Source organism: Bufo gargarizans, chromosome 7 (genome assembly GCF_014858855.1).
Source record: "Bufo gargarizans isolate SCDJY-AF-19 chromosome 7, ASM1485885v1, whole genome shotgun sequence".
Taxonomy (NCBI): domain Eukaryota; kingdom Metazoa; phylum Chordata; class Amphibia; order Anura; family Bufonidae; genus Bufo; species Bufo gargarizans.
The window spans coordinates 173,751,915-173,779,444 of record NC_058086.1 but is presented as its reverse complement, the minus strand read 5'-3'; the positions used below and the strand labels follow the sequence as shown (position 1 = coordinate 173,779,444).

At 43.8% G+C, this 27,530-nt stretch overlaps 2 protein-coding genes across 2 annotated transcripts in view; one reads left to right on the top strand and one right to left on the bottom strand.

The window, feature by feature from the left end:
• The first annotated feature begins 16 nt into the window (after positions 1–16).
• LOC122944228 (zinc finger protein OZF-like) lies at positions 17–10,484 on the top strand. The gene is made up of 3 exons (XM_044302456.1): positions 17–68; positions 2,244–3,509; positions 10,318–10,484. Exons 2-3 carry the CDS (start codon positions 2,276–2,278, stop codon positions 10,482–10,484), a joined length of 1,401 nt encoding a protein of 466 aa, XP_044158391.1. The 5' UTR covers positions 17–68; positions 2,244–2,275.
• Positions 10,485–16,276: 5,792 nt separating this feature from the next.
• Positions 16,277–27,530, bottom strand: part of LOC122943598 (zinc finger protein 436-like) — a 247,783-nt gene continuing 236,529 nt past the window's right edge. The window contains exons 5-9 of the mRNA XM_044301467.1: positions 24,107–24,185; positions 22,933–23,024; positions 22,773–22,851; positions 22,606–22,677; positions 16,277–17,447 (exon numbers count right to left, since the gene is read on the bottom strand). Of these exons, the coding sequence (XP_044157402.1) occupies positions 16,309–17,447; positions 22,606–22,677; positions 22,773–22,851; positions 22,933–23,024; positions 24,107–24,185 (1,461 nt within the window). The 3' untranslated portion in view covers positions 16,277–16,308. The remainder of the gene's footprint in view (positions 17,448–22,605; positions 22,678–22,772; positions 22,852–22,932; positions 23,025–24,106; positions 24,186–27,530) is intronic.

Sequence of the window (27,530 nt, the reverse complement as noted above, 5' to 3'; positions counted from 1 at the left end):
AGGGGTTAAGCGAAGGCAAGACCGTGGGTTTCCCAGCCTGGAGCCTCCGTCCATCTTGGCTGCGGCAGGTAAGAGTAGATAACATTGTTATTTTGCTGTGTGATTTACCTGCCGTACTGCTTTACCCATGTTCTTGCTTCCTGTCTGCCACTGGGTCTCTGGAGACACCTTTTCATCCGTTGTGTAGGATGAATTGGGTGGTCTCTGCCCTGTCATCAGGCCTAGGGTGTAGCAGGGATAGCAGGGTCCTAGGTTGGTGAGCATGAGCCCCCTTACCTTATGAGGCGGCTCATGCGCTAGGAGTCTAGGGAGAGCGTTTAGGGTTACGTGAGGAGGTGACCTGCTCCCAGTTCCCTGCTATCTGGCGTAGCAGCCTCAGCAATTGCACGGTGGGGGGTTTTCCCCACTCCCCGCCGTGACACATAGATATATACAGTACAGACCAAAAGTTTGGAGACACCTTCTCATTCAAAGAGTTTTCTTTTCATGACTATGAAAATTGTAGATTCACACTGAAGGGATCAAAACTATGAATTAACACATGTGGAATTATATACATAACAAAAAAGTGTAAAACAACTGAAAATATGTCATATTCTAGGTTCTTCAAAGTAGCCACCTTTTGCTTTGATTACTGCTTTGCACACTCTTGGCATTCTCTTGATGAGCTTCAAGAGGTAGTCACCTGAAATGGTCTTCCAACAGTCTTGAAGGAGTTCCCAGAGATGCTTAGCACTTGTTGGCCCTTGTTGGCCACTTCACATATGTGCCCTGTCAGGTTTAATAAGTGGGATTTCTTGCCTTATAAATGGGGTTGGGACCATCAGTTGCGTTGTGGAGAAGTCAGGTGGATACACAGCTGATAGTCCTACTGAATAGACTGTTAGAATTTGTATTATGGCAAGAAAAAAGCAGCTAAGTAAAGAAAAACGAGTGGCCATCATTACTTTAAGAAATGAAGGTCAGTCAGTCCGAAAAATTGGGAAAACTTTGAAAGTGTCCCCAAGTGCAGTCACAAAAACCATCAAGCGCTACAAAGAAACTGTCTCACATGTGGACCACCCCAGGAAAGGAAGACCAAGAGTCACCTCTGCTGCGGAGGATAAGTTCATCCGAGTCACCAGCCTCAGAAATCGCAGGTTAACAGCAGCTCAGATTAGAGACCAGGTCAATGCCACACAGAGTTCTAGCAGCAGACACATCTCTAGAACAACTGTTAAGAGGAGACTGTGTGAATCAGGCTTTTATGGTAGAAGATCTGCTAGGAAACCACTGCTAAGGACAGGCAACAAGCAGAAGAGACTTTGTTCGGCTAAAGAACACAAGGAATGGACATTAGACAAGTGGAAATCTGTGCTTTGGTCTGATGAGTCCAAATTTGAGATCTTTTGTTCCAACCACCGTGTCTTTGTGCGACGCAGAAAAGGTGAACGGATGGACTCTATATGCCTGGTTCCCACTGTGAAGCATGGAGGAGGAGGTGTGATGGTGTGGGGGTGCTTTGCTGGTGACACTGTTGGGGATTTATTCAAAATTGAAGGCATACTGAACCAGCATGGCTACCACAGCATCTTGCAGCGGCATGCTATTCCATCCGGTATGCGCTTAGTTGGACCATCATTTATTTTTCAACAGGACAATGACCCCAAACACACCTCCAGGCTGTGTAAGGGCTATTTTACCATGAAGGAGAGTGATGGGGTGCTGCGCCAGATGACCTGGCCTCCACAGTCACCGGACCTGAACCCAATCGAGATGGTTTGGGGTGAGCTGGACCGCAGAGTGAAGGCAAAAGGGCCAACAAGTGCTAAGCATCTCTGGGAACTCCTTCAAGACTGTTGGAAGACCATTTCAGGTGACTACCTCTTGAAGCTCATCAAGAGAATGCCAAGAGTGTGCAAAGCAGTAATCAAAGCAAAAGGTGGCTACTTTGAAGAACCTAGAATATGACATATTTTCAGTTGTTTCACACTTTTTTGTTATGTATATAATTCCACATGTGTTAATTCATAGTTTTGATGCCTTCAGTGTGAATCTACAATTTTCATAGTCCTGAAAATAAAGAAAACTTTTTGAATGAGAAGGTGTGTCCAAACTTTTGGTCTGTACTATATATGCACAGATACAGATGTATAATCTGTCCATGAAATGCTCATATGAATCCGGCCTCACTGGAATATTATAGAATTATCTACTTTTCTGTTGGAACAGAAATTAACAAAATTCATTTTTAATCCTAACAGAAAATCCCAGTACAAAGCCTGAAGGAAACATTATGTTATCGTCAGATTATAAGGAAGAAGATCAGGCTATCATGCTGCGCTCTTCAGGAGAAAATACTATGATTGTATATCCATTACTTCTCACTACAGATCTGTCATATAATTCCGTTAATCAAGAGGAACCTTCTCCCGACCAATCACAGGTTGTTATCCCAAATATAGTACAGAGAGGGGGTAAAAGATTTCAATGTGAGGAATGTGGAAAACAGTTCAGATATAGGTCAGAGCTTTCTGTACACAGAAGTAGTCACACAGGAGAGAAGCCATATTCATGTTCAGTATGTAGGAAATGCTTTACAAGAAAATCACAACTTTTTAGACATCACAGAATTCACACAGGAGAGAATCTACATTTATGTTCAAAATGTGGGAAATCTTTTCCAAGTAAATCAGTTCTTGTGGAACATCAGAGAAGTCACACAGGAGAGAATCCATATTCATGTTCAGAATGTGGGAAATGTTTTAGATATAAATCAGAGATTTTAAAACATGAGAAAAGTCACACAGGAGAGAAACCATTTTCATGTTCAGAATGTAGAAAATGTTTCACCCAGAAATCAAGCCTTGATCAACATAAGAGAATTCACACAGGAGAGAAGCCTTATTCATGTTCAGATTGTGAGAAATGCTTTACAAATAAATCAAATCTGGTTATACATCTGAGACGTCACACACGAGAGAAGCCATATTCATGTTCAGAATGTAGGAAATGCTTTTCTGAGAAAGCACATCTTGTTATACATGAGAGAATTCACACAGGAGAGAAGCCATATTCATGTTCAGAATGTGGGAAAGGTTTTGTAAGTAAGTCGGATCTTCTTTTGCATCAGAGAATTCACACTGGAGAGAAGCCTTATTCATGTTCAGAATGTGGGAAATGCTTTACAAGAAAATCAAAACTTTTTAGGCATCACAGAATTCACACAGGAGATAATCTACATATATGTTCAGAATGTGGGAAATCTTTTCTAAGTAAACCAATTCTTGTGGAACATCAAAGAATTCACACTGGAGAGAAGCCTTACTCATGTTCAGAATGTGGGAAATGCTTCACACAGAAATCAAGCCTTGACAAACATAAGATAATTCACACAGGAGAGAAGCCATATTCATGTTCAGAATGTGGGAAATGTTTTACGTGTAAAACAAGTCTTGTAATGCATTGGAGAATTCACACAGAAGAGAAGCCATTTTCCTGTTCACAGTGTAAAAAATGTTTTAGATATAGATCAGATTGTGTTAAACATGAGAAAATTCACACAGTAGGAAAGTCATACTCATGCTCAGAATGTGGGAAATGTTTTACTCAGAAATCAAGCCTTGATCAACATAAGAGAATTCACACAGGAGAGAAGCCGTATTCATGTTCAGAATGTGGGAAATGTTTTACAAACAAATCAAGTCTTGTTCTACATCTGAGAATTCACACAGGAGAGAAGCCATATTCTTGTTCAGAATGTGGAAAATGTTTTACAAACAAATCAAGTCTTGTTCTACACCTGAGAATTCACACAGGAGAGAAGCCATATTCTTGTTCAGAATGTGGGAAATGTTTTACCAAGAAATCAAGTCTAGTTACTCATGGGAGAATTCACATAGGAGAGAAGACATTGTGATGTTTTGTATAAGAATAATGTTTTACAAGGAAATCAAATTGTGAAACTTATCAGAGAATTCGCACAGAGAAGAAACCGTTGGGAGTCCCCATGAACCCTGCTTCTCCATATAGTATTCATACCTCCACCCACACTGTAGGAGAATCCAGAGGGCAACATAGGGTAAGGGGAAGAACTCCCCATGAGACTTATGTAACATGTGTGGACACCGATATTTGATCTTTATTCTCCCAGTATAAAAAATAAAGTTGATGCAAAAGAACAAAACAATAAATTGAATTTGCAGTAATGCTAACCACTGAGCTTGGCGGCATAGTGATCGGCATTGTTATGTTGACGAGCTCGGTTCCTGTGCTCAAATCCGACCAGGTAAGTCACCCAGTAGTTGATATAGAGTCAGGGATAAGTGTCTATCCCTGCACCAGATATATCATCCAGCCTGAGTCCCTCTGATAAATCTGGTGCAGGTTTAGACAGTCTAAGCTTACACCATCTTTACCATTAGTAAAATCTGGGCAATGTCCTTATAAAATCTTCTCCAAAGTCCTTTTTATTATGCTGTGTACTCCAGTTGGTCTCACTGCTTGTTAAGCTTTCCCGTCCTGATTATTGGAGGGACAGGCAAGCAGACCAGTCTATGAGCGGCCTCCATTAAATAACCATATGGATGGCTGGGAAACCAGTGCATGTGCAGTCCGTGTGCAGTGTTTTTTTAAATGGAGGCCGCTTACTGATGGGTCTGGTCTTCTATCCCTCCATCATTGGCCATGTTATCACCAGATTACTGCACATGCAATGAGACGGTTTGGAATAAACAAACAACTTATTGCTCATGAGGACCTCAGTGAAAATCTTCTAAAGATTTAACTTTAGTAAAAATTGTGTGTGTTTTTTCCAGCAAAACAGAACGAGTGGCCAACCCTTTTAATTGGCTTACCTCAATGCATATTGGAAAAGTGCCTGGGGTGAGAAAAGTGCATGACAAATGTGGTGGTTGTCATTTAATATAATTATTGCCAGATCTGCCATTTCCTTCTGTGTCTCAGTTATCTCCATCAACCGAGGACACATTGACTTCAATTTGGCCCATCTTTGGCGGCATGTTGCAGATTGTGGACCCATTTAAGTCAGTGGGTCTGCACTGCAATGCAGGGCGCGCATGGCCGGTGCCCATGTTTTCCGGATCCGCGGTAAGTAAAATGCGAATTGCCACCACACCGTTGTTTTAATGCAGCCTTAGGCTACTTTCACACTAGCGTTTTTACTGGATCTGGCAGGGTTCGGCAAAACATTTCCGTTACTGTTAATACAACCATCTGTTATGAACTGATCCGGTTGTATTATCTATAACATTGCCAAGACAGATCCGTCATGAACTACATTGAAAGTCAATGGGGGACGGATCTGTTTTCTATGGTGGCAGAATGTGTCAGAGAAAATGGATCCGTCCCCATTGACTTGCATTGGGGGTCAGGCTGGATCTGTATTGCTCTGCATCCCAGTACGGAAAGCAAACTACAACATGTTTCAGTTTGCTCTCCGGTATGGGAATGCAACTAAACAGAACGGAATGCATTTTGGAGCATTCTGTTCACAAAACTGAACCTTTTTTTTTTCCAGTATTAAGCCCCTATGATGGATCTCAATACCGGAAAACTAAAACGCTAGTGTGAAAGTAGCCTTAGAAGCAGGATCTTACTTGGCAATTCCAGAACTCCACCATAGTTTTTTTTAAACTATTCTTTAGTTTGTTGCTATGTTTAGGATCATTGCCCATTTGTCAGGTCTACGTTGAGCTTCAGTCTTTCTGACAGATGGTCTCGCAGCCTCTGGTACAATGAAGAATTCATAGTGGAGTCTATGATGATAAGCTGCCCAGATCCTGATGTTGTAAAGCAGTCCCAAACCAGAACATTTCCAGACTATAGTGTGCCATCCTATTCTGTATTATTGATGATCTCCCCTTTTCACAAATACTTCTTTTATCCAGGTTTCCACTTTATCCAGGTTTCCACTGAAGTGTATGAGCATGTTCCCCCATAGTGCAGCATCTCCTTGTAACAGGAGTCCTAGAAACACTGCCATTGACTACAATAGGCAGGCGTATTTTAAAACCCACAGGGACTCTTTCTAGCCACAGTAGTGATGGAAAAGTTGTTTCAAGGGGACTAACACCTGGACTGTGGCATGCCGGAGGGGGATCCATGGCAAAACTCCCATGGAAAATTACAGAGTTGACCCTGGATCCGATGAAAGCTGTAATGGCACCGGACGGGGTTAAAAGCAGAGTGTGCTTGGCATGCATGCTGTACCTGCGCTCCCTGGACTTTATGTGGCTGTCATGGCCCATAAAAGGTAGGAACTAGTGTTAGGGACCACTCATGAAGGCAACCTTGACGCGGTGAGTGGCTTATTACGCTTTGGCCAAAATGTACACCAATGCCTTATTCAACATCCAGCATAAAGGCAAGGCAGAGTGCTGGTTGCAGAGTGCGATTGCATTTTGTGTTTTTACATTTATATTTCTATTTCGCCATAGCAATCTGCACCTGCTAGGGGTTGTGCGGGCTGAAATTTTCCATATTTTTCTCTTTGTAGTACGTATTGGAGGCGTGGCGATCTCCAAGCAGTCAAGCACACCTGTCCAGAATCTGCCCCCTGGAGGCTGGTTTTAAAGTCAGTATAAAACTGAGTCTGCTTATACAGCACCTACCAGTAACCATTAGGTTCCAGGAGAAGTATATAGTGGGCTCAGCATGCATGTGAGTACTTGCATCCCTGGATCCGATGAAAGCTGTAATGGCACCGGACGGGGTTAAAAGCAGAGTGTGCTTGGCGTGCATGCTGTACCTGCGCTCCCTGGACTTTATGTGGCTGTCATGGCCCATAAAAGGTAGGAACTAGTGTTAGGGACCACTCATGGAGGCGACCTTGACGCGGTGAGTGGCTTATTACGCTTTGGCCAAAATGTACACCAATGCCTTATTCAACATCCAGCATAAAGGCAAGGCAGAGTGCTGGTTGCAGTGTGCGATTGCATTTTGTGTTTTTACATTTATATTTATATTTCGCCATAGCAATCTGCACCTGCTAGGGGTTGTGCGGGCTGAAATTTTCCATATTTTTCTCTTTGTAGTACGTATTGGAGGCGTGGCGATCTCCAAGCAGTCAAGCACACCTGTCCAGAATCTGCCCCCCTGGAGGCTGGTTTTAAAGTCAGTATAAAACTGAGTCTGATTATACAGCACCTACCAGTAACCATTAGGTTCCAGGAGAAGTATAAAGTGGGCTCAGCATGCATGTGAGTACTTGCATCCCTGGATCCGATGAAAGCTGTAATGGCACCGGACGGGGTTAAAAGCAGAGTGTGCTTGGCATGCATGCTATACCTGCGCTCCCTGGACTTTATGTGGCTGTCATGGCCCATAAAAGGTAGGAACTAGTGTTAGGGACCACTCATGAAGGCAACCTTGACGCGGTGAGTGGCTTATTACGCTTTGGCCAAAATGTACACCAATGCCTTATTCAACATCCAGCATAAAGGCAGGGCAGAGTGCTGGTTGCAGTGTGCGATTGCATTTTGTGTTTTTACTTTTTTGACCAAGGTGACTTCTTTTGTCAGTGAGAATGCCTCCTGCTGCACTGAAGGTCCTTTCTGACAGGACACTTGAAGCGGGGCAGGCCAGAAGTTTTATCGCAAACTGGGATAGTTCAGGCCATAGGTCAAGCCTGCACACCCAGTAGTCAAGGGGTTCATCGCTCCTCAGAGTGTCGATATCTGCAGTTAAGGCGAGGTAGTCTGCTACCTGTCGGTCGAGTCGTTCTCTAAGGCTGGACCCCGAAGGGCTATGGCGATGTGTAGGACTGAAAAAGCTCTGCATGTCCTCCATCAGCAACACATCTGTAAAGCGTCCTGTCCTTGCCGCCGTGGTCGTGGTAGGAGGAGGAGGATTACTTTCACCTCTTCCCCTGTAAGATTCCCGTTGTGCTGTGACATCCCCCTTATAAGCTGTGTAAATCATATTTTTTAGTTTGGTTTTTAACTGCTGCATCCTTTCCGACTTCCGGTAATTTGGTAACATTTCCGCCACTTTCTGCTCATACCGGGGGTCTAGTAGCGTGGCCACCCAGTACAGGTCGTTCTCCTTCATCCTTTTTATACGAGGGTCCCTCAACAGACATGACAGCGTGAAAGACCCCATTTGCACAAGGTTGGATGCTGAGCTACTCATTTCCCGTTCCTCTTCCTCACCGATGTCATTGACGGTCTGTTCTTCCCCCCAGCCACGTACAACACCACGGGTCCCAGATAGGTGACAACAACGAGCACCCTGGGATGGTTGGTCTTCCTCCTCCTCAAAGCCACATTCCTCCTCTGACTCCTCATACTCCTCTTGCAGCGTTGCCGCAGATCCGGCAAGTGATGATGACAAGGCTGTTTCTGGTGGTGATGGTGACCACAACTCTTCCTCTTCACGCTCATCTACAGCCTGATCCAGGGCGGGAGAGTGGTAACTTGAGAGCAGGTGACCAAAGCTGAGCTGGAGGAGGATGGTGCGTCAAGGTTCTTAGCGGAAGCTGTTGAAGATTGGGTGTCCTGTGTTAGTCAACTATTTTCTCAGAATTTTTTGGGTTCACGGTACGTGGCCTCTGAACACTGGGCATTATTCCAGGGCCAGTGGAAATCACAGCACCACGACCACGACGGCCCCTGCGGGGTGGCCTGCCTCTGCCTGTCATTTTTTTTTAGATAAGTGGTATTATGCGTGCAAGGTACTGTGCCACCCTATATAAGTGGTGGGCAGTGGGCACTGTACAGTCTGTGTGGGCCTGACACACACGGGCTTGCAATTTGCAAAAGTGATAATATCACAGAAATTTTTTTATATAATTTTTTTTATCTGCAAGATATTTGAGTGAATGACACCCTATAACTGTATGAGTGGAGGCCTAGTCACTAGCCAGTGGCCACAATACAGTCTGTGTGGGCCTGACACACACGGGCTTGCAAATGTGATTATATCACAGAAACATTTTAAATATAATTTTTTTTTATCTACAAGGTATTTTCTGTCACCCCCTGTATAAATGGTGCACACAGTGCTGTATGTGACTGAGCCTGCAGCCTCTCACACACAGGCAGCCAGGCAACTGCAATATATATATATATATATATATATATATATAAAAAAATAAAATAAAAAGCAGACTGATGTACCAGCCCTGAAAAGGGCTTTTTGGGGTGCTGTCTGGACGCTGTCCTTACAGCAGATGAGTCTGTGGACACAGAACACTGCCCTAGCTAACGCTTTCCCTATTGAATCAGCAGCAGCAGCACTGTCCCTCCTCTCACTGTGACTGCAGCTTCTGAATGAATCTAAAATGGATGCTGTCCAGGAGGTGGGAGGGTCTGGGAGGGAGGGTCTGCTGCTGATTGGCTGGAATGTGTCTGCTGACTGTGAGGTACAGGGTCAAAGTTTACTCAATGATGATGTATAGGGGCGGACCGAACATCACATATGTTCGCCCGCATCGGCAAACATGAACAAGCTATGTTCGCCGTGAGCTATTCGCCGGCGAACTATTCGGAGCATAGATCTGGTCCTCCGTGGTTCTGAAAGTCAAAAGATAGTAAATCTGGTGGACTGCAGAGGCCTCCTGCTTCACTAAGTGCCACAACCTTTTCTTGCCACTTTAGAAAAGTAGTGATTCGCAGAACATGTCACAAATATGCACAAAAGTAGCATAAAAGGCTTAATAATTTGCTTTTTTCTCATTTCTTTTGTGACTCTCAGACTTGAGTGTTAATTTGTTTTATTCTCTAAATCCAGATTTTTACTATTCTGATAGCAGATTGGTCCCCATTCACATGTACCCTGGCGGGCGAGATGTTTGCCCAATGTAAACCTCGTCACACATACATATACATGACATTCTGACTATTGAACATACAGTAACTTTTCATCCGAATTGTCCTTCCCTTAGTCGAGTGATAAACCATCTCGCCCTGATGATATTGGAGCAAGACAAACATGGAAAGTTCTTAAAATGGAAGGGAAACAGGTTTAATTAGAAGCATTTTAACCTAAACCTGATAGGAGCATTAAAAGAAATAAACTTTAAAACTTACGGGTGTGTTGCCCCAAACTTCATATATGTAAGAAGCAGGCTTCAACAGGAGCATACACTGTGCGGCTTGATGAAGCAATAAATGCCTCAGCAGCAGCCATTTCAGTCTCCTCAACATGATGGAGCAGCTGGGGCCGATCAGCAAGCCGAAAGCTCCTGCCTCACTGCCCAGGTCCAGGTCTACCTAAACTCTGGCCAGTCTGGCACATTCCCAGTTCCCTGACCCCATGGATTTCTGGGCAAGTGGCCTGAACTGGCACAGCGTGCTCTCTATCTTCTTTCTCGCCCAGCCCCCAGTCTCATCTCGGAGAGGGTTTTCAGCGCCACGAGAGGCGTCCTGACACCAAAACTGACCACGTTGTCCTCAGCCAGTGTCCAAAACATCACTTTTGTCAACATGAATCAAGCCTGGATTCGGGAGGATTCTCGCACTCCTCTGACTGATGCCGATGAATAGACCTGGCTTTGCTGGCGGTGCCTCATCTTGCCACTGTTGCTGCCAACCTGTACCATATGGCTGCTGCGGCCACCTTGGCTGCTAATCCCCTACTACCACCGCCATTAATGCAAAGCATCTGCCACTACTACCACCACTATCAACATTACTACTACTTGTATAACTACTACTACCCAGAGACAGCTGTTGGAGACATTTTACATTTACTCCTTGTTTTCTAGAGTAGATTTTATTCATTGGGTATGTACCGGGCCTTGGTCTATACAATTAAAAGGTCAGAGGTCCCGGAGGCAGAGACCATTGCTACCCTGAAACTAGAGACATGCATAGTAGTGGACATCTGGAGCAGATCTTGTTCTCAGACACTTTTTGATGGATTGCCCTCAATGTCTGTAACTTTTTCCATATGCCTCTCTGACTGTGGAGATATTGTTAAAACTAGTTCAGACCAGTGCAGTAGAAAATAGGAGAAAGGCGGCTCCAGAAAACAATTTTCGTCCTCTTAAAAACCTCCTTTATTTCACAATTTTCCACAGCAGATACAGTCACTTCATATGCAGTGTTTGTTCACGCGTTTCAGACAAAACGTCCTTATTCGTAACATTGTATCACGGTGGAGAGCATGGTTTGAATGTTAGACTCGGCCTCCTCCCTGCAGGAGGCGCGGGGAAGAAATGTCTCATTGGTCGCTCCACCGTGATAACATTTCATGTTTCCTTCACACTGGGATTTCATCCTACGCCCTATTAACCCTTGCCACTCTTGTTTCTCTAAATAACACTTAAAGGGCTTGACATACGCACCGTAGGGCATAGCCAGGATAGAAAACGCACAGTGTGAACGGCTACATGTTACATAGACTAAAATCACAGGTAATAACAACCCACTTCTGGTTTGTCTCCACATCATCTTTAACTACATTAGGATATAGAATAAATATTTAAACACTGGATCCATAGCGAGAGTTGCATTCATTGGTATATATACATTAACTCTTTCTTCAGCTTCCGGTCGGCAGGAACCCTTGTGTTTAACCTGAAAATCCAGTATGCTTCGCGGAGGAGAAGTTTTTGACGGAAGTCTCCAGGGTGCACTAACTTTAATCTGCTGTCTATCAGCATACACTCCTCCTTAAATGCGGATATGGAGCTGCAATTTCTCATGGCACGGATATATTCCCCCACAGGGATTGCTTTGATGACATGGAGTGGGTGGTGACTTTTGGCATTAAGAATGGAGTTACCAGATGTGTCTTTCCTAAAAATTAGTGTTCTTAACGTTAGATCCAAAAAGTTGATATCTGAAATTTCCATATTACACGTGAACCGCAAATTGTAATCATTATTGTTGAGGTAGCTCTGGAGGTCCGGGACGGCAGACACATCGCCCGCCCATATGAGGAGCAGGTCATCGATGTATCTGCCGTACCAGACCAATCCAGAGCCAAAAGGATTATTTGGGCTGTAGATATATTTCTCCTCCCAATAGGCCATTGTTAGGTTAGCCAATGAGGGCGAGAATTTCGCCCCCATTGACACCCCACGTATCTGGAGATAGTAACCATCATCAAACACGAAGTAGTTGTGAACCAGTAGGAATTCTGTAACTTCACACGTAATCAATAAAGATATCACTGTGTCTGGTATAAAGTATGTAGGTGAAACGCCATAGCCAGCAAAGCGACCCTGTGAGGGATAGATGGGTATAAGGCCACAACATCAGCCGTGATCCACTTATACTCTGGCTGCCACTTTAAATTGTACATGGCTCTTAGGACGTTTGACGTGTCCCTTAGGAACCCTGGAACACGCCTGACTATTGGCTGTAAAATATTATCCAGCCAACTGCCCAGGCGTTTAGTTAGGGATCCTATCCCTGATACTATTGGTCGCAAGGGGGGAGGGTTGATCTGTTTGTGGACCTTGGGCAGGGCATGCATTATTGGTGTCACCGGTGCATCCACACACAGATATCTATATTCTGTGTCCGTAAGGACATCCATGTTTAGACCCTTTTGTACTAATGTCAAATATTGTTTTCTAAAATCCATTAAAGGGTCTTTAGATAATTTACTGTACGTGGATGCATCGGACAATATATCCAACATTTGGTTATTATACATGTCCCTGTCCAAGACCACCACCGCTCCCCCCTTGTCCGCCATCTTAATAACAACCCCCTTTGAGGTTTGCAGCTCTGACAGAGCCTTAAGCTGGGAAGGGGTTAAACTATCTTAACTTCATTAGTTTCCTTGTGTAAGTTTTCAGCTCCTTTTCCAGGACTTCTTGGAATATATCCATACTCGTGGTACGTGACATAATAGTGTAGAAATGGGGATTGCGTGTTTGCAATTTTTTACCCTCATTAGCCAGTTCACGAGTTCCCTGCTCCCGCTGGAGCCCCGCAAGACAGCACAAGGACAGTTGTTCATTGAACATAAAGTCCTTGTATATAAATGACGGACAAACATCAATCACTACGGTAGGAATACCACCGACTAAGACTAGCCCCTGATAGAAAGGAAGGGGGGGGGGAAAGAATATCCCTAGACTCACACCCTGATATACACCTTAGCCCAGAACGGCCCCTGATGGTGGGGACTCCCTGTCCTCGAACCTCGGCTAGCACCTCCTACCTAACCCTCAAATAATGACGACGGCTAGGGTACTAGCCTGATGGTAGACTACCGAACGGACAGACATACAAAACAAAGGGATGAACCTTATATACGACCCTAATGATACAGGAACTGATCAGAAGGTACAAAGTGAATCGAGAAATCTAAAAACACACCCTAGTACGAAAGTGTGATACATACACTAATCATAGCAAGAAAAAATAACCCAACGCGTTTCCCCCACGGTGTGGGATCATCAGGGGGTGAATAATGACAAATAATCCAAACAGTATTAAGGATAGCGGAGAACCATAGCATAATGCGAGCTCCGTGAAACGGGTGTATAACACCGATTTTGATACACCGGTGTAACTCAATGTATGATACTAAAAAATTGGACCCACGGATAATAGTGAGAGGAGGAGAGAGGCCGTCCAGTCCTGCGACCCAAGAATAAGAAGATATTTACTTACATACAGTCATGAGAACAGGGGATCCTTCTGTCAGCGGAGTGCCAGTCATCAATCTGAATCAAATATGGTGGACAGATTTGACACGGGGTGCTGGAGTGGCACAATAGGGTACAGTCACATTGCCCAGCAATTCCAACGCCGGGTCAGATCAATGAGTTGATACCTACAGCTCAGGATTGACTGTTAGGTGCTCAACAATCAAGTGGACTAGTCCCCACTTCAAGTCACAGTTGGTAACGGTCCTCCATAATGTCTCCTCCTCTGGTCCACTCTGTGATACGGCCTCTAGCCTGGATACAAGATGAGATACGGCCTCTAGTCTGGATACACGATGAGATACACCCTCTAGCCTAGATCCAGGATGAGATACAGCCTCTAGCCTGGATACAAGATAAGATGTGGCCTCTAGCCTGGATACAGGGTGAGATAAAGCCTCTAGCCTGGATACAAGATGAGATACAGCCTCCAGCCTAGATACAGGATGAGATACAGCCTCTATCCTAGATACAAGATAAGATATGGCCTCTAGCCTGGATACAAGATGAGATACAGCCTCTAGTCTGGATACACGATGAGATACGCTCTCTAGCCTGGATACAAGATGAGATACTCTATCCTGGATGCAAGATAAGATACGGCCTCTAGCCTGGATACAAGATGAGATACGGCCTCTAGCCTGGATACAAGATGAGATACAGCCTCTAGCCTAGATACAGGATGAGATCAAGCCTCTATCCATGATACAAGATAAGTTATGGCCTCTAGCCTGGATGCAAGATGAGATATGGCCTATAGGGGTGGGCAATCTGTGGAACTCCAGCTGTTGTAAAACTACAACTCCAAGCATTCATACTTGTTCTGCTCTTCTCCGAATTCTCATAGAAATAAATGGAGCATGCTGGAATTTGTAGTTTCACAACAGCTGGAGTTCCGCAGGTTGCCCACCCTGGATACAAATTGAGATATGGTGGGTTTACCATCACTGTTTATTTTTCTATGCTTCTGATTCAACAGAAGGACATAAAAATAAAGAAAAAAAATGAAAGCTGCATTTAAGTATCTGCTCTGCTCAGTTCCGTTTTAGCTATTCCAGTCTGAGATCCGTTATTTTAGAGGGGAAAAAAGCCCTGCTTTAAACTTATTCCAAATGGGCATAACTGATGCACAGGATACATTTTTCTACAAGATCTGTTCTCTTTAGTTTTCAGTTCTTCTGATGGATCATCAGGTGATGTGAACCCGGCCTAAGCCAAGGAAGTGTGGCAATCTGGCAGAGATATTCCTGGGAACTCTTGCAGTATGTGGGCGAGCCTTATCCTTCTATGTGATCCAAACCTCTGTGGAGAATAGAGCTTCCTGGAATCACCTGGTATGGCCGGCACGGCATCCAGGTGGAGAATAAACGAAGACGTGGCCGCGCATGTGCACAGATGTCTTCATTCACAGCTGTAGAAGCTATTAGAAAAGGGTGAGTAAGGTTGCTCAGCTCTTTCCAAAACTGCCAGAGAAGAGGATGGCGAGACCTGTGCACATGTGCGGCCATGACTTCCTATCTGGATACAAGAGCTTCCTGTCTTGTAAACCTCTGTAGTATCGTCCACATGGGGCAAGCTGTGGTTGCAGAATTGCGGGCAGTAAATCCACAGCACTTTACAGTTGCAGCAAAGTGGATGAACAGTAGTAAGGGGAAAGGCAATCCTCAGTGCACTGAGACAGAACTAAAGAGCAATCTCCCTTTGTAGAGTCCACTGTGCTCTGCCGAGTGCTGTATTTTATATTCAGTGAGTGTATTTGTCATTTATCGCGGGCTCTACCTCACTGCCATTTCTCCCAAAGTAAAATACAATTTCCTTCACTCTTGCTACGATAAGGATCAGGTCCATGCCCGGAATCATCCCACAAAGTCCTCAACAAGCGTCCAACTGCCACTGAATCATCGGAGAACGTCTGCAGGTGACGTAATTACAAGGAAGTCAAGAAGCGACAGTACCATTCCCTGTGGGATAGAAATTATATGGGGGTCTGATCTGAAAGGTAAGGGGGGATTTTTTGTACTGGCACACATCATAAGAGAGGAATTAGGGAAGGGGCATGGGTGGCGAGCATTGATGTGGAGGTCCTGTATTCCTTCCTGTAAAATAACATACTAACACTTTTTAGTAGGCTAGGTGTCAGGAAGATGGATTATTATTTACTGGCAGCCCTGATTGTCATTTGAGTCACCTTTTGGCATGTCCCCCTTTTAGGACGGCCTTCTTGCTTCAAGTCAAGATAACCATGCCCCCTTCCCTACCCCTTCGCTGTGACTTAAAGCCGGCAGTTCGGCTGGCTTTGCCGAACTCTCTGCATAAGCGCTGTCAATCACAGCGAAGGGGCAGGGAAGGGGGCGTGGTTATCTTGACTTGAAGCAAGGAGGCCGCTGCCCCCTTGACTTTAAGCATGACTAGAGAAGCGTGTCGGCAGGGGATAAAAGAACGTTTTCTGAGCTTTAGCTACATCGGCCTTCAGGAAGAAAATTATCGTCGGAAACGCGCTGCTGGCTACTGTCAGGTACTGCTGGTGGCTTGGGATGGTTTTTGGAAGTGACAGGTTCCCTTTAAGGTGTTCATAGTCTTTTAATGGTCTGTGAAATAACTGATGGGTTACTTTTCCCCCTTTTATAACATTTCCTACATTCCAAACAAAAAATATAATGTGAATGATGAGTTTCAAGCTTTTATTTACTTGTAAAACATCAAAATGTCTTCTGTCCTGTGTGACTTCTCTCATGTCTAACAAGATATGATTTATTTGTGAAACATTTTTTACATACTGCACATGAATACGGCTTCTCTCCTGTGTGAATGCTCTGGTGATAACGAAGTTTGGCTTTTTCTATAAAACATTTCCCACATTCTGAACATGAATGTGGCCTCTCTCCTGTGTGAATTTTCTTATGTTTTATAAGATGTGATTTATTTGTAAAACATTTTCCACATTCTGCACAAGAAAATGGCTTCACCCCTGTGTGAATTCTCTGATGTATAAGAAGGCTTGACGTTTCTGTAAAACGCTTCCCACATACTGAACACGAATACGGCTTCTCTCCTGTGTGAATTCTCTCATGCTTTACGAGATGTGATTTACTAGTAAAGCATTTCCCACATTCTGAACATGAATACGGCTTCTCTCCTGTGTGAATGCGCTGATGTATGAGGACACTTGATTTTTCTGTGAAACATTTCCCACATTCTGAACATGAATACAGCTTCTCTCCTGTGTGAATTCTCTTATGCTTAATAAGATGTGATGTATTTGTAAAACGTTTCCCACATTCTGAACATGGGTACGGCTTTTCTCCTGTATGTATTCTTTGATGTATAAGGAGACTTGATTTTTCTGTGAAACATTTCTCACACTCTGAACATGAATATGGCTTTTCCCCTGTGTGAATTCTCTCATGTTTTATAAGATCTGATTTCCTTGTGAAACGTTTCTCACATACCGAACATGAATATGGCTTCTCTCCTGTGTGAATTCTTCTGTGTTTAGAAAGACATGAGCTGCTTGTAAACCGTTTTTCACATTCTCCACACTGGAACCTTTTATCCCGCTTCTGCCTTGTGGTAACGATCTGCGATTGGTCAACAGAAGGTTCCTTATGATTAGGAGGATTATATAATAGATCTGGACTTGTGGTAACAATCTGTGATTGGTCAGGAGAAGGTTCCTCATGATTAGGCGGATTACACGAAAGATATGTAACGTTAAGTCCTGGATATACAATCAAGGTAATTAGGTTTTCTCCTGAAGAGCGCTGCACGATGGTTCCATCTTCTTCTATATAATTCTGTGATAACATGACGTTCCCATCAGACGTCTTACTGAGATATTCTGTTAGGAATAAAAATAGATGTTGTGATTTGTTGGTCAATTCATAAAGTAATTCAATTTGTAACATTCCAATAAGGCCTCTTTCACATGGTCAGTATTTTGTCAGTATTTGTAAGCCAAAGCCAGAAGAGGGACCTGGAGAGAAAAGGTATAATAGAAATGTTGTGCGTCTTCTGTGTTTTGGACCCACTCCTGGTTTTGGCTTACAAATACTGATTCAAAAATACTGACCAAATACTGACCGTGTGAAAGAGGCCTAAGGCTGTAAACATACATGCAGTTTTTGATAGTTATTTGATTCGTAGTCACAACTGAATCCAGCAGGAATAAGTGTAAAAGTCCACCCTTTAGATTTGCACCAAAAACTAAATATGTAGGGGGTCATTTACAAACATTTTTGCCCCAGTTTTTGGCAAAAAAAAATAATTGCAAGAATCCTTTCTTGTGACTTTTTAAATGCCAGTATGTTTTTGTGCCATCCTCACAACTCCAAGTGGATGTGATCGGGGAACAAAGACTAGCATAAAAAGCCGGTCTTTGTATTTGATCTCTGTTATTCTAGACTAATATTGTTTAAGATAAGACTTTGAGGGTATGCTCAAATACACCCAAATCTCCAGCAGATATACAAGCCTGGAAACCATGCCAAGAAGGCAGACATCACTTATTTTTCTGCAACTGTTTTAGAAACAGTGTTGTATAAATTATGGCATAAACTTTCCATTAACTACGATGAAAGACGGATTTGTTAGTGGATTTTGGCACAGAATACTCACTGAAAAACAAGCAGAAAAGGGCCATCAGATCACAGCCTAGCATAAATGAATCAGGAAGTCTAGGATTTTGGACTACCACTTAAGCTGACCATGCACATTAGTCTTGTCAGCCTAACCTGCCGAGAACAGGGCGTTTGGCCGACACACTAATGTGTGTGGGGAGCGGCATACTCTCTACGAACAGATGATGTTGGGGACACAAGGATTGGAAGAAATTAATATTTTCGACTGATCCTTTTGTTCTCCCAATACATAAACTGCCATCCAAAGTGTCTGGCAAAGCTGAACTATAGTGGGAAGTGGACAAAAATTCCATATGAAGTAGTATTGGAAAAAAAACACAATTGCGGCATAGTTCTATGGGTTTTGTTTTTACACTGTTCCCTATGAGATAAAACTGACCTGTTCTCCTCATTCTCCGGGTCAGTACGATTACAGTGATACCACATTTATATAGTTTTATGGGTTTGTTTTTACACTGTTCCCTATGAGATAAAACTGACCTGTTCTCTTCATTCTCCGGGTCAGTACGATTACAGCGATGCCACATTTATATAGTTTTATGGGTTCTGTTTTTACAGTGTTCCCTATGAAATAAAACTGACCTGTTCCCTTCATTCTCCGGGTCAGTACGATTACAGCGATACCACATTTATATAGTTTTATAGGTTTTGTTTTTACAGCTTTCTCTATGAGATAAAACTGACCTGTTCCCTTCATTCTCCGGGTCAGTACGATTACAGCGATGCCACATTTATATAGTTTTATGGGTTCTGTTTTTACAGTGTTCCCTATGAAATAAAACTGACCTGTTCCCTTCATTCTCCGGGTCAGTACGATTACAGCGATACCACATTTATATAGTTTTATAGGTTTTGTTTTTACAGCTTTCTCTATGAGATAAAACTGACCTGTTCTCCTCATTCTCCGGGTCAGTACGATTACAGTGATACCACATTTATATAGTTTTATGGGTTTGTTTTTACACTGTTCCCTATGAGATAAAACTGACCTGTTCTCTTCATTCTCCGGGTCAGTACGATTACAGCGATGCCACATTTATATAGTTTTATGGGTTCTGTTTTTACAGTGTTCCCTATGAAATAAAACTGACCTGTTCCCTTCATTCTCCGGGTCAGTACGATTACAGCGATACCACATTTATATAGTTTTATAGGTTTTGTTTTTACAGCTTTCTCTATGAGATAAAACTGACCTGTTCCCTTCATTCTCCAGGTCAGTACGATTACAGTGATACCACATTTATATAGTTTTATGGGTTTTGTGTTTACAGCGTTCCCTATGAGATAAAACTGACCTGTTCCCTTCATTCTCCGGGTCAGTACGATTACAGTGATACCACATTTATATAGTTTTATGGGTTTGTGTTTACAGCGTTCCCTATGAAATAAAACTGACCTGTTCTCTTCATTCCCCGGGTCAGTACGATTACAGTGATACCACATTTATATAGTTTTATGGGTTTGTGTTTACGGCGTTCCCTATGAAATAAAACTGACCTGTTCTCTTCATTCTCCCGGTCAGTACGATTACAGTGATACCACATTTATATAGTTTTATGGGTTTGTGTTTACAGCGTTCCCTATGAAATAAAACTGATCTGTTCTCTTTATTCTCTGGGTCAGTACGATTACAGTGATACCACATTTATATAGTTTTATGGGAGTTGTTTTTACAGTGTTCCCTATGAGATAAAACTGACCTGTTCCCTTCACTCTCTGGGTCAGTACGATTACAGTGATACCACATTTATATAGTTTTATGGGTTTGTGTTTACAGCGTTCCCTATGAAATAAAACTGATCTGTTCTCTTTATTCTCCGGGTCAGTACGATTACAGTGATACCACATTTATATAGTTTTATGGGTTTGTGTTTACAGTGTTCCCTATGAAATAAAACTGACCTGTTCTCTTCATTCTCTGGGTCAGTACGATTACAGTGATACCACATTTATATAGTTTTATGGGTTTGTGTTTACAGCGTTCCCTATGAAATAAAACTGACCTGTTCTCTTCATTCTCTGGGTCAGTACGATTACAGTGATACCACATTTATATAGTTTTATGGGTTTGTGTTTACACTGTTCCCTATGAAATAAAACTGATCTGTTCTCTTTATTCTCCGGGTCAGTACGATTACAGTGATACCACAGTTTTGTTTTTTTAGCGGTCCCTATGAGATATATTACCACATGACGGAGCCATTATTTCATGCAGCGTGCCAGGCTGAGATAAATCAACAAATGGAGACCTCCAGCCTTACCCATGTTCAGTGCTACCTGGACTCTGGCGCATAATGTGTTCCCTGGTCCCATGGACTTCTGGGCAGCAGGCAGACTAGAACCATGGCCTGAACTGGCCCAGTAGGCTCAATCCCCGTCAGAGAGGGATTGGGGCTGGGGTTTTCTTTATGCCGTTCATGATTCACTCTGCGTTACCTGATATAAAATTATTTGGGTTATTACAACCACAACCACTGATCGCAGTGTAGCAGTGCTGCCGTAGACCCCGTTCATTTCTATGGCAGCACTGCGATCCGTGGACACACAACACCTGCTGCCCCCAATATCGCTGTGTAGTCCTGCCCTATTAACTAGAAGAATGTTTTATCATGTTGTTGTGTGAATGCCCGATATGTGCACAATAAAGTCTAATGACCCGACTGCAGGGTGGAAGGGGAGCATCGCTATGAACCAAGGGTGGAATCCCGCCGGCGGCTGTGTGCCGTCTGCCTCCCATTGTTTTCAATAGGTGGCAGCACTGCCGCTCACAGGTTGTAACTGCCCCACTGGAAAAGAAACCGCGGCAGCATCGGCTGCGGTATATGCCGCAGCATCAAAATCCTCAATATGAACAGGATCTAGGCGTTTATGGTCATTATGGAGTTAATATTTCTGTCTACGGAGCCGTGTGATATATGCGTGTGTGTAATTACTTTCTCTATTCATCACAGAGTTGCCCAGTATGACCCCCAGGGGCCCCTGCGTCGTCGGTAGCGCCTCCCTTCATGGAGAAGACATCGGGGGGATACTGTGATTTATAGGACAGGTAAAGAGATTTCTCACCCGCACCATCGCTCTACGGCACGAGATAATCACAGATGTCTCATCTCCTTTCTTCTCACATGGTGGAGCATTCATGCCAGGTTGGCAAAAAAACAATTCAGATGCTGTGGACCTGCTCGAACCTTCAATCAACTGAATGGAGCTAAACTGCGATCAGACAACCACTGTGGCTTTAAGTGGCGGATTCGTTTTGTACAAAAAAAAAACCCTTTAAAACACGGCATCAAAAGCTGCATCTTAAAAAACTGATATCGTGCCGTACTCAGACAGGCTTTTCAAAATCCATCAGGAGGGCATACCCTAATGCTCTGTACAAGAACAAAAATAATACCGCCATAAAGAGTCAACATTATAGCGCCATAAATTAACGGAAATAATACCGCTGCACAAGAACCAAGATAATAATGCCACCACAGACCCAAGACACAGTGATATGGCTAAACAAGAACCAAAATACTGCCATAAAAGAACTTAAGGTAATACAACTATACAAAAAAAATACAAGAACTAAATAATAGAGATATACAAGAAGCGAATAATAATACAAGAGCCAAAATAATACCAACATACTAAATAATACCGCTACGCAGGGACAAAATAGCAGCATAAAAAAATCTAAAAATATCACTATAGAGATACCAAAATAATACTGATATATTAGGACTAATTAAACATAATGAAATCGTGGCTATGACTTGGTTGCAATATTTGGTATAAGAGCTAATGTCTACAGAGTGGACCTCATGTACCTAGACAAGGAAATCCTTTGATTTGGGTTTCCCGCACTGGAGTATCTTAAAGGGGTTGTCCATGCTTTTACTACTGAGGACCTATCCTCAGGAGAGGTCATGAATATCAGATCGGCAGGGGTCCGACACCCGGCACCCCCGCCGATCAGCTGTATAAGGAGACGGTGCGCGCAGAGTGCACACGTGCCGTCTCCCGTCCTGTCTGCTGCTTTGTGTATGGTCTCTGCCATAGAGAGCAGTGGTAAACTCCTACATCTGGGGACTTCAACATTTCAGCTGACTCACGCCTTTCATCTGCCTCCAAAGTTCAATCTCTCCCTTCCTCCACTGGCCATAATGGTTGTCTACAGCCACCAACAGAGAGTGACCTGATTGTTACCATCTTAAACCCTCTTCTTCTCTCTGAGCACAATCTACTGTCATTCTGATATATTCCATTTTCAACAGCCCGATCCTAGTGCACCCCTCATAGGACCTCTAAGGTGGAGTCTCATCTGAAGAAGCCTCCCAATTCACTTTCTCCATTCATTATTGCATAATTGCATACCTGTGGTCACATCGCCTGGAATGTCCACCTCATGGAGACATCTCTCGGGGGGATTTCCTTCTTTGAGTTCATCTGTAGGAAACACACAGGGACAGGAGAGATTATTACATGTGATGATGAGATGATGGGAGTAGTATCCAGGTGACCCATGACAGCCCCCTCCTTACCCTGCTGATTGCCCCATAAATCCGTCTCTTCTTCTGCTTCATCTTTAACCTCAACCTTAATATCCATCAGATTTTCATCCTAAAGAAGAAAAATATGAAAAATGGGCTTTGGTTCAATCCCTTTCTGGTCAGATTCTGGGGAGACTTCAGCTCCATCTACCTGATGGTTCTCTGGGAGCTTCTCCTCTGGACAGTCCTGGGAATACAGAGGACGGGGACATCTCTTGGGCAGACTTCCTTCTATGAGTCCATCTGTAGGAAACACAGTGATAGGATAATTGATTACATGTGATGATGGGAGTAGTATTTACAGCACAAGAGATTAGTTTGGACCTTTTCATTCCATGTTTTTTTTTCATTATTTTCTACACTGTAGATTCATATTGAAGACATGAAGATGATGAAGGACCACATATGGGGTTAAGTAGTGCTGAGATGCTGAGCTCTTGTCGCTGCTTTTCCTTCACTCTGCATCCAACTCATCCCAAACCCTCTCCGTTGGGTTTAGGTCGGGTGGCTGTGGAGGCCATGTCATCTGACGCAGCCCTCCATCACCCTCCTTCTTGGTCAGATAGCCTGGAGGTGTTTGGGGTCATTGTCATGTTAAAAACAAATGATTGTCGCAATAAAGCCTCATGCAGACGTCCGTGCAACACGGTCCATGAGATACCGGACTGGCATTGCAGGAGTGCACAGCGTCATAGCAAGCAATGACGCCGTGCGCTCCTGCAATGTCAGTCTGGTATCTCACGGACCGCGTTCACGGGCGTCTGCATGAGGCTTAAGTCTAAACCAGATGGAGGGGCATGTCTCTGCAGAATGCTGGGGTAGCCAAGCTGGTCATGAGTGAACTGTGTCACCTGCAGAGCACCCCCACATCATCACACCTCCTCCTCCATGCTTCACGGAGGGAACCAACCATAAATGTAGAAACCATCCGTCACCTTTTCTGTGTCTTACAGAGACATGGCGGCTGGAACCAAGGTGCAGATTTCCACTGGTCTAATGTCTATTCCTGGTGTTTCTTGGCCCAAGCAATTCTCTTCTTCTTTCTCAATAGTTGCTTTTTTTCCCAGATGTTCGACCATAAAGGCCTGGTCCACGCAGTCTCCTCTAAACAGGTGATGGTGAGACGTGTCGGTACTTGACTGGAGGCGGGAATTTGGGATGCTGATAATTTGGGGATTCTGAGGCTGTAACTGCAATGAACTTCTCTGCAGCAGAGGGCACTTTTGGTCTTCCTTTGCTGCGGAGTTCCATGGAATGAAAAGGTCCACGTTTACCACTGGTTCTCTATATGACCCTGATAACAGCCATGACAGCCCCCTCCTTACACTGCTGATCGCCCCATAAATCCGTCTCCTCTTCTGCTTCATCTTTAACCTCAACCTTAATATCCATTAGATTTTCATCCTAAAGAAGAAAAATGTAAAATGGTCTTTGGTTCAATCCCTTTCTGGTCAGATTCTGGTGAAGGTTCAGCTCCATCTACCTGATGGTTCTCTGGGAGCTTCTCCTCTGGACAGTCCTGGGAATACAGAGGACGGGGACATCTCTCGATCGGACTTCTCCTCCTGGATCCATCTGTGGAGACACAAGCACACAGTGACTGAATACATGGCCTCCTGTAGATCCATCTATAGATCAGACCCTTCTCTCAGCTCCTTCACTTCTAGGTTTAGTGATCAGGGCCTAAATAACAATGTTCTGCTCCTCAACAATTTTCTGCTAAATCCCAAACTAATCCAGTCACCCCACACAGAAATCCCAGGCCTGGAGCTGCTCTTCCATCCAGAGACTCAACCTTCACTCCTTACACCGGAAAATACAGTCTGTGCATTAATACTACTGGGATTTACAGTACAGACCAAAAGTTTGGACACACCTTCTCATTCAAAAGGGTTTTCTTTATTTTCATGACTATGACAATTGTAGATTCGCACTGAAGGCATCAAAACTATGAATTAACACATGTGGAATTATATACATAACAAAAAAGTGTGAAACAACTGAAAATATGTCATATTCTAGGTTCTTCAAAGTAGCCACCTTTTGCTTTGATTACTGCTTTGCACACTCTTGGCATTCTCTTGATGAGCTTCAAGAGGTAGTCACCTGAAATGGTCTTCCAACAGTCTTGAAGGAGTTCCCAGAGATGCTTAGCACTTGTTGGCCCTTTTGCCTTCACTCTGCGGTCCAGCTCACCCCAAACCATCTCGATTGGGTTCAGGTCCGGTGACTGTGGAGGCCAGGTCATCTGGCGCAGCACCCCATCACTCTCCTTCATGGTCAAATAGCCCTTACACAGCCTGGAGGTGTGTTTGGGGTCATTGTCCTGTTGAAAAATAAATGATGGTCCAACTAAACGCAAACCGGATGGAATAGCATGCCGCTGCAAGATGCTGTGGTAGCCATGCTGGTTCAGTATGCCTTCAATTTTGAATAAATCCCCAACAGTGTCACCAGCAAAGCACCCCCACACCATCACACCTCCTCCTCCATGCTTCACGGTGGGAACCAGGCATGTAGAGTCCATCCGTTCACCTTTTCTGCGTCGCACAAAGACACGGTGGTTGGAACCAAAGATCTCAAATTTGGACTCATCAGACCAAAGCACAGATTTCCACTGGTCTAATGTCCATTCCTTGTGTTCTTTAGCCCAAACAAGTCTCTTCTGCTTGTTGCCTGTCCTTAGCAGTGGTTTCCTAGCAGATATTCTACCATGAAGGCCTGATTCACACAGTCTCCTCTTAACAGTTGTTCTAGAGATGTGTCTGCTGCTAGAACTCTGTGTGGCATTGACCTGGTCTCTAATCTGAGCTGCTGTTAACCTGCGATTTCTGAGGCTGGTGACTCGGATGAACTTATCCTCCGCAGCAGAGGTGACTCTTGGTCTTCCTTTCCTGGGGCGGTCCGCATGTGAGCCAGTTTCTTTGTAGCGCTTGATGGTTTTTGTGACTGCACTTGGGGACACTTTCAAAGTTTTCCCAATTTTTCGGACTGACTGACCTTCATTTCTTAAAGTAATGATGGCCACTCGTTTTTCTTTACTTAGCTGCTTTTTTCTTGCCATAATACAAATTCTAACAGTCTATTCAGTAGGACTATCAGCTGTGTATCCACCTGACTTCTCCACAACGCAACTGATGGTCCCAACCCCATTTATAAGGCAAGAAATCCCACTTATTAAACCTGACAGGGCACACCTGTGAAGTGAAAACCATTTCAGGTGACTACCTCTTGAAGCTCATCAAGAGAATGCCAAGAGTGTGCAAAGCAGTAATCAAAGCAAAAGGTGGCTACTGTGAAGAACCTAGAATATGACATATTTTCAGCTGTTTCACACTTTTTTGTTATGTATATAATTCCACATGTGTTAATTCATAGTTTTGATGCCTTCAGTGTGAATCTACAATTTTCATAGTCATGAAAATAAAGAAAACTCTTTGAATGAGAAGGTGTGTCCAAACTTTTGGTCTGTACTGTACATTTTTGTGAAGATAGTCATGTAAAATAATCTAGATGAGTAGAGACAACAGAACAAGTCAAGATATAAACTCTTTGAAAAAGCTGAAGTTGTCTCTAACTGAGACATGTGAGACGCCCCCTTCTTTCTGATGGCTGGTAGAGTAAAAATGACTGGATTGGAAAATCCCTACTACTCAAGATCAAGTGCTCCACCACTGTAGGAAAATCCTGGAGATTCAGGGAAAAGAATCTGTGACATTTCTTATCTGAGCGGACTAAACATGTATGTGTATGGGGCGGACGGGAGACATAGCGGTTGAGTGAGCCCCCAACCCTAATTGACTTCATATAAATGCGGTAAACAATAAGGGATTCCTTTATACTCATGGCACCCCCTGGACAGGTAGAGAGAATGTGACCACCAACACAGAGAAGCAATCCAAGAGGCTAGATATAGAGGAAGGGGACATCACCCTTTTTTTTTCTAGATAGATCTTACTAACGTAGGGGGTTAGGGTTGCAAAGGTTAGAGGAACTGCAAAATTCCCCAACTTTTTTATCAAGCTGCACAAGTAATTGGTTTCCGAATCAGCGTGGCTATAACTGGGCCTAAAACCTCGCTCTGTCCAGGAATAATCCTCAGTAACCAGGAAAAGAGAGGAAGACCCTTGATGTTAGAATTATAAATGTGCCCCAAAGATAACCGGCCTCAACGCCATGAAGGGAACGATTCGGATGACAATGGCTGCACTCTTCAATTTTTTTTTACAATGACTCTTGGGGTTACTTCTGGAGGAAGCATATGCCAGGCTGAAGTCCAAGACTCTGGAGAATCTACTCCAATCAGGAGATCGCTAACAGAAGAACATCTTCTTCTGACTCTTCCTGGTTGTAGACAGGTCTATCACTGGTTTGCCCCATAAGTCAGTGATGTTTTAAAATATTAGTTGGTTAAAGCACCACTCTCTTTGATCCAGGTGACACTACTAAGGAGGTCGGCTACCTGGTCCTCCTCCACCATCAGGTGAACTGCTAACAGAGTTTGCTTCCACCAAGGATAGAATAACATTACGTCCACGAGGGGAAGAACCCTCAACCTTCCCTGTCTGTTTATATGAGCCACAGTGCTAGGGCTGAACCATGCACAGTAGGAAAGCTCATGCTCATTGCTGAAGCACAGAGGACCGGGAACAAGTTCTCCTGCTGTGCGTCACAGGGCAGGAGGATAACCCAGGAGCGTTGACAGACGGAAGCAGAAAGGACCAGAGGGCAGGAGGATAACCCAGGAGC